Source organism: Lutzomyia longipalpis, chromosome 4 (genome assembly GCF_024334085.1).
Source record: "Lutzomyia longipalpis isolate SR_M1_2022 chromosome 4, ASM2433408v1".
In the NCBI taxonomy this organism is placed as follows: Eukaryota; Metazoa; Arthropoda; class Insecta; order Diptera; family Psychodidae; genus Lutzomyia; species Lutzomyia longipalpis.
In genome coordinates, this window is record NC_074710.1 from 20496788 (window position 1) to 20509098 (window position 12311).

A 12311-nucleotide genomic window follows, 5' to 3' on the forward strand; every position below is an offset into this window, starting at 1 on the left:
TAACGTCTTTATACTTTCACAATTAAGCATATTCAACAGCTAGCATGTTCAATTTTATTACAAGTACAACAGTGTTGGCTAAATTACTACCCATTATAGCCTATAAATAGCCATGGAAATTGCGTTGACGACCTTGTCACACCCAAAAAAAAAACTTTCCTTTTAGCAAAATCAAAACATTATTTGTCCCATTCCTCCCCCGAAAAAAACACCCTAAATGTAGCATGAAAAAAACCTCCCCTTAGACAGCAAATAGGGATAAATTTGGGGGTTGGAGAAAGGTATAGAGAGGGGGTGAGTGGCGGAAGTTTTCTTGTTTAACACTCCCCCATTCGATTGTCCACCATCTCACCCTCCGCAGGAAAAGAGCCAAAAGGGCGGCAGATGACTTCTGCCGGACACAATGTTTGCCAGAAATGGTGACAAGGTCATCAATTGGTACATGGAGGGGGTGGTGGAGTCTTCCCACCTCCGCAATTTACCCCCCTTTTTGTGACCCTCAATGTCTCCTGGATTTTTATTGCTGTTTGTCTGGGGAGCGAAAATTTCCGCATCAAGCACACAGAGGGAGGAATTTTTGGCAGATGTCGCAACCCCTTGGCAAAAGATGATGCGCACACCCCAAAATTTGGGGAGAGGGGGTGGGTTCAAAAGGTTCCAACCCTGATGATGTTGTCAAACTATAATGTGACTTGCTCGTGAGTCTCTCTTATATGAGAAAACTAATATCAAAGTGCACAGTTGTGGCAGAGTCAGCAGATGCTCCACGTTTTTCCCCCGACGTCATGTTCATCCCCGTATGCAGCTGAAATAGGTCTCCACTCCACCATGCTCTTTCGACGACAATTTCAATTTTGGGGAGAGAAGATGAAAAAATAATTTACTTCATGCAGAAATTTCTTGCACACACGGAGGAAGCACACCTGTAAAGTACTGACGAAATATGATATTTTATTTTATTAAAAATTTATTATTTTGTACCTAAAATCTCACCAGAGAAAATTTGAAACCCAACTGGTTAGAAAAGAGCCAAAAAAATAAATTTAAAGTCCCATCGGGTTACTGAAGAGTGAAGGAAAAAACGATTTATGTCTCATTTCGGCTAGAAATTAGGAATGAAAAGAAGATTTAAGTCCAGCTGGGTTATAAAAAGCCAAAGAATACGAGTCCCATCGGGTTACAAATTAGTGAAATTGGCAATATTTCAGTCCTTTGCGTTTGTGAAAAAAAATGAAGAATGAATATTTAAGTCCTGTCGGGTTAAACACAAGGAGAAAAAATAAGAAATTGTAATCCATCGGATTACAAAGTAGAACAAAAAGAAGATTTAAGTCCCACTGGGTTACAAGAACAGCAAAGAAATGATTTCCATTCAATCGGGTTACAAAGAAGCAAAAATTTAAAGGAAATTTAGGTTCAATCGAGTCCAGCTGGGTTACAAAGAAGCTACGCTATAAGTCCTGCTGGGTTACAAAAGCACGAAGATGAGTAGATTTATGTCCTGCCGGGATGTAATAAAAGAATTTTTATTAATTGTCTTCTAATTGATTTTTAAATCCTTTTCTTATTAATGAAAGAAAAATTCAAATATTTTTTCAAACAGTAACGATTTTGGTGTAATCTTGAGGCCAATCTCAAGACTAATTTCATGAACCACCCCCTACTAAACCCCTCCTAAATCTACTTCACAAATGATCAGTAAAAGCACACACGCATCTTCTCGAATAGAAGAAAGCGAAAAGTCACGGGATAAGTCACGAAGGGGAGGAAGAGAAGAAAAAAAAATGTAGAAAATCCACCCTTATCGTTGAATCAATGGAACACCCTCAATTTGCGAAAATATTGACCTGAACAGTGATGTTGAAGCTCATCAATCTTACGGGGGAGGGATGTTTTCTTCTCTACATACAGCCAAACTGAAGACCTAACTGAAGACACTTTAATTGATTGTTATTTGTTGATTTCTTCGCATCCCCTGGAAAATCCTCACACATACAGATTTCCTTTTGCAATGAAGAAACTTTAATTCCATTGTGTACGACCCCGGGACATCCCCAGGGGTGGTCTAGTGCGGCACCCAATGACAATAAAAAGTCATCACATTGCCACCCCCACACACACACGGAGTATTCTCGCAAAGAGACAACAATAATTGGAGAAAAGACCGAGATATGAAATTAGTTTTTAGTTTTAATTGTGGTTTTCATCCTCAACCATTCTCTTAGTCGACTCCCCCCCGTTAGAAATCCCAAAAGGGGGTGGTTGGTGTAGCTGGTTTTTGGTGAAGATCCCCATGCGGAGGGGGGCCGGGAGATGGTGGATTTTACCCCCAAAATACACCACAATTCACTCTTGAAATCTCCTCGCTTCGACACTGAATTTCATCCCCTTATCGCGATTGAAAGTTTTGCCTTCCCAAAATTTCCAACACAATTCATCCCCCCCCCCCTTCCGTGTTGTTTCACAATTCAAGGGCGGGCGATGGGGGTGGATGTGATAAAATTTCCAGGGAAATGGAAAAATCATTCAAGTGAAGAATTAAGGGAGTGCATTTTGGGGTTTGGGGGTGGACATATTGTATTTAATTAAAAGGCAAATGAGCTAATAAGTTTCTCTTGCTTCCATTCTCTGGGAAATTGATTAAATTTCCTAATAGAGCTTTTCTCTGGGGGGGGGGGGTTGTGGACCCTTTTTGTGTGGAAAAACCTCCCATGTTCTGGCGGGAAATGTTAAACGGAAAAATTTAAACTTTTCGCGCCTTGAGCACCTTTAAATTTCATAAAACTTTCCAAGAATTGCTTTTCATCCCCTCTCTTTAAGCGCACCCCATCGTCATAATACAACCCTTTTTGCTTCATCTCAAGAGCTTGATCGGTATCGTCCGAAGGGTGAATCGTGATTATTTGCTTGATAATGCAAAACAAGCCCCCGAAGTCACATTAAATTGTTCCCCCAGCTGTGTGGTTCAAAGTGGTCATCAGTTTTAGTGCTCCGAGAATGTTGGTTGCCATATTAATAATATTTAATTGACTCCTGCCCATCCTGCAAGTGTCACATCGCAACCCCTGTCCCTCCACCCCCACCCCCATTGGCCACATCACCTCCGAAGCTTTAGAGATTATTGCAGTACATGTGACATTTGGTGCTGGATTTCGCTCCACCATGAGTCCCCGAGAGATTCGTGACTTGCCCTCTAAATTCCTCTTCCCCCAACCCATGAAAGCTGTGAGCTCTCTAAGGGATTGTGGGGACACTCACGTCGAGATTGGAGTGTCTTTGGGGGCAAATTTTGCTTGGGCACCTCCCGAGAATTTACGTGTTAACAGTCGCCAGCAGTGACCAAATTGTCAACACTTTGTGTGCAGAGTCCTTAAGGATTGAGCTTAAATTGTGGCTTATAACGGTTAAAATTTGAATTCAAAAATTTATTAAGGAGTTTAATCACTGTTGTATGAAATAATCGTCATTCAAGGAACAATTGAGAGATGTTTATTGTTGCAGAAAATCAGAAAAGAATAAAAAATCGCTAGCTGATACAAACCAACAAAGATTTGTGCAAAAATGTGAACAATGACGTCACAATTGTGGTTTTTAAGCCCTTCTTGTGTATAAAACATTTTATTCTCTAAGCTTTATGTTGTTTTACTTGAAAATTCGTTAATTTTAAACAGTTTAACGATTGAACGGCCTAATAGAAAGCAGAACTCCCCATGTAAAATCAGCCGCTGCGTCGCCAAGCATCCCGAGAGCCCCCTACTACTTTAACTGCGCCAGTATTTTTTTTTTATCTGCCACATTTAACGTATTCCACAAACTTTTACAATGCAGGTGCTTGATTAAAGAAGACCCCAAAAATTCCTACATCCCCCCTTGTAATGTGAAAGGAAATCTCCCCAGCATTGTAATCCCTATCGACCAAAATACCCCTGAAACCATCCCGCACCCTGTACCACAGCTATGCACCTTTTCGTTCGACTAGAAGACAATTTCCTCGACACCCGGAAACCCCATAAAACCCATTTGGACCACCTTGGGCGCAATTTGGTTCACTTCAAAGGCGGGTGTGTAGGCGGGGAATGTCTGAGTAATCTGATTGAGTAGTCCTGAGCAAAAGGGGAGGGTGGCGGGCGACGGTGGGCAAAAGAAGCTCACAGGGGGAAGTTTTATTGTGACGAAAAAAGGAAGAATATTGCACCAAATTTCCCGCCCAGATTGATCCTTCTATGACCACATTTATTGGCTCCTTGTTGAATGTAACACGATGAGAGCTTTTTACGTTTCCGAGTAGCAAGAAAAAATTTCATTAAGTCCCGCTGTGCATCTCTCATCCCCTTGGTAATTCATCTTTGTATCTTCTGTTAAGATATGCGGAGCTTTTCTTTTTTGTATTTGAATTCGATATTATAGGTTAAAAAATTAAAAACCGGGTTAAGGAAAATTTGGCTTAACCTTTTACAAATAAAGTTTGACTTTAAACACTTCGGCTTAATTTTAGAACTAAAGCATGGTTTTAGACACAAAAACCTAGTCTAAGAACTTTGGGTAAGCTTAAAACACAGAGGCCTAAATTAGAAAAGAAAACTAATTTGTGGTTTAACAAAAGTTAAGCCTAATTTTAGTAAGGACATAACCTTATCTTTAAACCTGAAAGCCTTAATTAAGAGAAAGCTTGAAAAAAATAAATTTCGGTTTAGGAAAACTAAGGCCTAGTTTAAGAAATCGGAAGCTTAACCTAAAAAACTGAAAATCCGTTTAAAAAAACTAAATTCTTATTTAGGAATACATAAGCTTAGCTCATAGCAGTTAAAGTTTGTCTTAGAAAAACTAAAGCTTTTTTGAAGAGAACTTAATCCTAGCTTGAAAAATTTAATTTCAGTTTAGGAAAACTAAGGCCTAGTTTAAGAAATCTTACGTCTAACCTAAAAAACTGAAAATCAGTTTAAAAAGAACAAAAGCCTAGTTTAAGAAAACTTAAACTTAGCTCAAAGCAGTTAAGACCGTTAAGACCCATGTTAACAAGCTTTTAAAATTATTTGAAAGAATCACAGCTAAAAAGGAAAGTATAGCCTAAAAATCTTAAAGTCCAATTAAAAAAATTAAAGCCTAGTTTGGGAAAACTCAAGCGAGACTTATTTTTAATTGAAAATTTCACCCTTAATTAACTTTTAAAGATAATTTCAATTTTATTCTTTAACTTTTACAATTTTTTATTGAAGCAATAAGGAATTACTTTTCAATTCATAGAATTTTTTATTTGCAAGAAAACATTCCAAAAGCACACAAGAAAATTCCATTGGAAAAGCCTTAAAAGGATGTCATTCAATATCCATTGAAGGTATAACTTTTTTTACGCCATAAAAATCCCTGAAATTCCCTGCTGGATACACTTTTGGGTGAGTTTGATTGAAAAAACCGTCGATTGTGGGTGGTTTTTGTAGCAACAGAGGATACCCCGCAAAAGTGGCGGGAAAGCTCTCTCTCTCTATAAAAAAAATCCATAAAAGATTTTATCTGCCGTCGAAACAATCATCAAGCACCTCACCTTGTCACACCCCGGAAGTTCTGGGAGACAATCTTTTGCAGGGGGGGGGGGATTCATTGCGCAAAAGGTTGTACCCAAAGTGTCCTCAAAATAGCACTTTCAATCCATTGACTTTCACTCTCTTCGCATTGCTGGTTGGGAGGGTGGATCACACCCTCATCCACAGGAGCAAATTGCTGTGTGGCTTCTGGGCCAGAGCACACGCCTCTGTATGTAATTGAAGTGCCAGGGATTTTCCGGTGAATGCGAAGGTGTGAAAGATGGCGAAAGGAGATGAGAAGGGCAAAAAAAAACGTGATTAAGATTTTCATTTGGCCACGAACATAAATCCAAATTAGTGGCAAGTTACGTTTCCTTCGTCGTGATTTCTATTCGTGTCGTGTCCGAGGCGCTGAAGGGGGCTTCCAACTAACAATATGAAGACTAATCATTTCATTTCTCTTCTTCTTCTTTCCCTCCAGGGACGGTGCAATCGCGAGAAGCCACCCTGCAAGTATTTTCATCCGCCACAGCACCTCAAGGATCAGCTCCTCATCAACGGGAGGAATCACTTGGCCCTCAAGAATGCTCTAATGCAGCAAATGGGAATTGCCCCTGGACAACCCGTTATCCCTGGGCAGGTGCAAACAGTGGTAAGTAAGCACCTGGGATGCATCATTTCCTCGATTTCTTTTTTTTTTCTGTGTGACTGCAAAAGAATTTTACTTTCCTCTCTGTTTTTTTTTGTTAAAACTCACCCAAAAAATGCTTAAATTTTTTTTTTTTTAATCTCTGTCTTGTTTTTATTGCTCCAACATTAATAATTAGGTTTTACCATAAATTACCTATACTAAAAATTCAACTCATTAGATTAATCTCTTTTGGTCACGAAATGCAAGAAAATTTATTTTTAGACAATTTTTTGGCACATTGCAAAATTATTTATATTTTAGTGAGAAAGCTAATTTAATTAATTTTTGGGAAAGATATTTAATAGATTGATTTTTGCGCTAGATGAGAGATTTTCAATAAATTCCTTTTATTTTAGCTTGCAGCTTATTTTTTTGTTGATTTTTTAGAGGAATAATTTAATAAAAATCTTCTTAATGAAATCCATTTTGAAAAGCCGAGAATCGTTGTTTGTAGAAGATTTAATAATTGTCTCTGAAAATACGCTCAGAGGAAAGGAGTTTATTCACTTTGAGTGTCTCTAATGAATTTATTGGAAGGTACAAAGCCACGAAAGGATTTACAAATCATCACAAAGTTTTCCAGAAAATTCAAATAGAATTTCCACTAAAATTAGTTAAATGAAGGGTTTACAAAAAAAAAAATACATAAACCACGCCCACATGGTACCACTATTTGGTATTTCCATGCATGAAGCATATACATCAGTGCAGCAGTAATGTTCCCTTTTTTTAATTCATTCATTTTTGTTTAATAAATTTGTTAAAAAATATTTCTTTTTCTTTTGTAATAGAAAATAAGGCATTGACAAAAATCGATCAATTGAAGCACTGAAGCATATGCATTACGATTTATTCTTTCAATTTTTTATTAACTTTTATTTCAATAATGTTAAGTAATTACTTTACGAGAAGCACCAATTTTTTTTTTAAGGAGCTTCAATTTTTTTCCTGTATCTTTTTTCTCATTAAAATTAAATATAAGTTATTTAAGGCTATTAAAAAAAATAATGACAGAAGATCTTAGATTGAAGCATATGCTTTTTGTGGTTGACTTTTATTCCCTATATCACTTTAGGTGAATACGGTGAATACGTCTATTCTAGACTGTTTTGATCACGACGATAATATTCACTCTTCATTCCCCTTTCTTTGGAAAAGATAATCGACGCATATGCTTCAAGTACAAAAAAAATTTTAAGTAAATCTCACCCCTTCATCCCCTAAATTAATCTTATTAATTGAAAATAAAAATTCTGTTTATATTTTCGTGAGTACTTTAAAATACTTTTTTGTAACGTGTTTCATAACAGTTTTGTAAGTTTGAATTATTGCCATGAGAGTGTCAAAATGAATAAACTCCTTTCTCCGTATAAATCCCAATAAAAAACATCGTTGGTTTACTTAAATAATAAACTCCAGAACGGTTCTAAGAATCTTATTTAACATTAATTGGGGACTAACAGCATAAAGTAAAAATTATAATTTTAATTTTTTCTCAACACTTTTGCACTTTTTTGCAATTTCTGTTATAATTTAAATGAAATCAACAATGCTTCAGGGCATAAACATAAAAAATAAAATTCATTCTCTAATTTTTCATCACAAAAACATTTTTTCTTCACTTTCTTCACATTTTCACGACATCCTGAATGTTTTTCTCTTTTTGTTAATTCTAACTTTTCAATGAATTTTCCTTAAAAAAAATTGTCAATGTGGGAGAGAGCAATGGCTAAACAAAAAAAAAATAAGGAAAAAAAGCTTGACTTGGTGTTGTGTTTTTTTCTTTAATTTCTTGAGGATGTCCAGAATGGAAACACATCTGTCTCACCTATAGGACTTTCACTTCAATTTGGATCGCAGCCCATTATGGTAATGAGACTTTTTTGTTTGTTTGTTTTTTTCTTTCTTTTTGATGCAATTGCTTAATGCTTCTTTTCTTTTCTTTCGCACCCTGTGGGTCTCTAATTGCAAAAATGCTTCTCTTTGCTGCGGAAAAATTTTTAAAAAATAATGCAAAAGCTTCCCTGCTATGAGCTTTCGTGGAATTCTGCATGAGCTTTCACAATTAAAAAAAATCTTTATTTGAAAATAATTTTTTCAGGATAAATTGAGGAGAATTTTTTGGAAGGAGTTTGATGGGAGAAGAAAAGGGGAATTAAATGGATGTAAAATTGTTTATTTTTTGTTTCCTTCAGGCCACAAATCCCTACCTGACCGGCATGCCTACAAGCACCTACAGTCACTACTTTGCACCTGGTCACCTGATGCCCACAATCCTAGGTCCGGATCCATCGACAGTGTCACCCCTGGGTCCCGTTGTTCCACAAGCCGTTCCAGTAGCCCAACAGAAGATCCCTCGATCAGATCGGCTCGAGGTAAGATCCCACTAAAAACCCTTAATTCCCTGCATATTGAAAGAAAGAAAACCCTTTAAGCTTGTTTGGGTTGATTTTCAGGGATGTTTTCTCTGAATAAAAAAATATATTTTTTATTTCTTTTCTTCTTCAATATCTCAGTTTATGCTTCAAATTTTTTTATTATAAATATTTATATTTCAACAACAACAACAAAATATGTTTGATAAATTAATAATTCACCTGCCAGAGGTAGTGAGATGGATTATAAGAAAATTTCTGCACCATATATGACAGACGACACACTGCTCAAAATGAATGCTGCTAATTTTTTCATTGAGTTTATTTTTCTTAATTTTTTTTTAAGAACTTAAGTTCTCTTTGTCGATGAAAAATATAATAGTTTAAAATTAAAAATTAACTCATTTAATGAGGTTTTGTGAAACATTTAGCCCCATATCGGGGTGACAACTTTACGTTTTGAAAAAGGAAGCTTAAGAAGATTTTAGGAACCTTCTATGAACAGTACCTAATAAAATTTGCTTTGAAACTTAATTTAATCTGCATAGAAAAAAAATGGCGTAAAATTGAAACAAATATGACTTTAAAAATATTTTGAGGTTATGAAAAGGACGGTTTTAACCGTTTTAACCGAACATTGCGTTAACGTATTAAATAATTTCGTAATTAGGCAAAATCTAACTTCAAAAATGTTTTTTTTTTAAAGCAAGAACTCTTCAGAAGTTCTAGGAAGAAATGCAAATGAGTACTAAAATATGAGTTAAAAATTGTTTTAAAGGTTAGGATTAACTGAATTTTTGAGTTAAAATTACTAAGTCCAAGCACGAGTATTAAAAGAAGGTCAATAAGTTTTCTCAAAATCAAAATAGAATCTTAAATTTAAAAATCTTTTAACAGTTTTAAGGTTAGAAGTTACTTTGGAGTTAATTGAAGAATTCTTTACGGAACTTTTGCAGAAAGTTTTTTGTAGAAATATTTTATATTTAATATTTAAAACTTACTTTGGAGTCTTTGTAATTGCTAAAATTTAGCCTTAAAATGGTTTTAAAAAAATATATATTTATAAAAAATTATGGAAGTTCCAACCCTAAAAACATTATTGAAATCCTTTAGACATTCTTACCATGTTTTATCTGAATATCTACCGAATTTTAGCCCCTAAATTAATTTAATTAAAAATGATGAAAGTTATAACCTCAAAAAGTCATTTTTGAACTCATTTTTTTTAGAATTCTTACCTCATTTTTTAAATTAAATTCCTAACAAATTCTAACGTTAAAAATGACTTCTTTTCTGTTAGGCACTCGACTGTTTTTTTTGATCTTTGTCAAAGTCGTAAAGAAATTATTTTAAAAAAATATTCCTCATTTTTTCAGCCTACAATACTAACAAGAAAATTGCAAAGAAAACTTAAATTCATTCCTTTGTACAGAAACAAATAAACTTATTTTTTAATTTAGTTGCTGGTTTACAACAAAAATAAAATGCTGTGTAAAAACGGATCAAAGTAAAAAAAAAAGAATTTTATTTTCACATATTTCAAAGGGATTTTACAAAAAAAAAATGAACAGAATAAATTGTGATTAAATGGTGTTTTTGAACACCAGAAAAAAAATATTTTTCAACAGCAAAATCACTCAAAATGCCAAAATTAATTCTCCCGCCCTCGAATAATAGTGGTGGGAACAGTGATCCACAAATCACGTGCAGTGGATTTATAATTTTTGGCATTTGAACACAGCAAAAGCTACTCCCCCGAGGGGGTGTAGAGAGGCGGTTGGGGGTGGGAATAATTTGAAATTTTAAGCATGCAAAAAATTTTTAGGTAGCTAATTATAAATACAGCTATATGGTTTATTATATAAAACTGATTTTAAATGATGAGAAGACTGCAATGTTGTATTTTGTTATGCTAATTTTATGTGTGTTTGAATTTATTATACAAATTTTCAGAGTTTATAATATAAAAAAAAAACACTTTTTATCTCTCTGTCTGTCATAATCTGAATATTAATCCCATTTTATTTTTTTAATTAAGTGACTGACTGAGTGAATGATTAATTTTTATATATATTTCAATATATTATATACAACAAAAAAAAGATGGAATGCACAACACTAAAACATTATGTCATTGTTACCTTCGTTAAGTTTTTGTTTTTCTTTATTTTTGGACAAATATTTCAGCTTTAGCGCACGTCATTCGTACTTTTTCGTCTTTTAGTTTTTTGATTAATTGAGTTTTTTGTGGGAAATGGGGTTTAGAGTGAAAAAATTGAGGGTATGAAACTTAACGATTTTTTTACCGAAAGTTATTTATCGTCTGATTTCGACTTATTTGGTTATTAGAAAAATATGGGGTTCAATGGGAAATTTTCTATCTTTTTTTCGGTTAAAATTGGATACAAAATTTAACGAAAAAAATTATTCAATCTTTCAAAATTGTCAGAAAACCTTTCACAAAAAAGAAATCCCAGAATATAGCTCAAATCCTATATAGGTACATACAAGAAAAATATTCATTCAACTATGGAACTTAACGATAATTTAACGAACGCGATTTATTGGCCAATCTCGACTTATCTGAAAATAATCAAAATTGGAAAACATTTAAAGATTTCCTGTCTCTTTTTTTTTAAAGAAAAATGATACAAAAGTTAACGAAAATTCAACGAAAGCGATTTATTGGCCGATTTCGATTTATCTAAAAATTATTTTAAAAAAAGGATCACATATTTAAAGATTTACTGTCTTTGTTTTATTTAAATTAAAGGATACAAAAGTTAACGAAAGTTTAACGAAAAAAATATTTAAATTATCTGAAGTCATACGATCAATAGATAAAATACCCATATACGGCAAAAATATTCATTCAATGTCACTTTACACCAAGAGAAATCAACCCTTCGTCATATTCTTTTTTGTTTTTTGTTTTTTCTACATAACAAACAAAACTTCCAACATTCATCCACCCGCGCGTAAACTATTGATATAAATTTTTAGCTCTCTACTAACGCATTTTTATGGGAAATGTATCGACTGTGTTTTTCACACAACAATGCGCGCTTTTTTTGTCAATTTCCTCATATGTTGCAGTTAATATTTTTTCGTTGAGTTGGGCGTAGGAGGGGAAGGGCGGGGAGGTAGGGTGAAAAACAATGGTCAATTGGGACACTCATGAAAGGCATCAGTAGCAGAGAATGAGAATAATACCACATAAATGTTTCGAATATTGCAAAAATTTCCCGTTCTCGACATGCGGAAAAAACATACACACATACCCCATAAAATGTCCTATTTTCCCGGCTGCCTTCCTATATATCTCCACTAGTCAACCCGAGCCCCCAATCACGTGTGAGCAAACTCCATTTTAAGTTATAAAAGGGAGGCGTATTAATAGGGGGGATAAATAATACGGTACCCCAAAAAATTTTTAAAATAAAAAAATCCCGTTATCTGACTCTTCAGCAGGTAGAAAATGGGGAAAAATCAATTTTCCTGTGGGGGTGCTATAAAGGGGGGCTGGGGCGGAATCCCATATAGCGCTTGCAACTCGTATTAACCCCCTCTACCCCCATACCAAATTTCATCAAGATCGGCCCAGCCGTTTAGGAGGAGTTCATGTGCCACAAACAAACAAACTTTTCAGCTTTATATATTAAGATATAGACTATGTTGGGAGTATGTGGGGGAGTTGAGAGGGTGGAAGAAGGAGGAGGGAAT

General features: G+C 34.7%; 1 protein-coding gene across 22 annotated transcripts in view; it reads left to right on the forward strand.

The window, feature by feature from the left end:
• Positions 1-12311, forward strand: part of LOC129794686 (protein muscleblind) — a 279292-nt gene that overhangs the window by 226151 nt on the left and 40830 nt on the right. For 9 of the 22 annotated variants that reach the window (XR_008751068.1, XM_055835508.1, XM_055835509.1 and 6 more), the window contains 3 exons: positions 6004-6174; positions 8011-8082; positions 8409-8588. Coding sequence is in view for 19 of the 22 variants with exons in the window: in XM_055835508.1 (XP_055691483.1) it covers positions 6004-6174; positions 8011-8082; positions 8409-8588 (423 nt within the window). In the remaining 3 variants the exon portion in view is untranslated. The remainder of the gene's footprint in view (positions 1-6003; positions 6175-8010; positions 8083-8408; positions 8589-12311) is intronic. The other 13 variants (XR_008751070.1, XR_008751069.1, XM_055835524.1 and 10 more) reach the window with 2 other exon arrangements.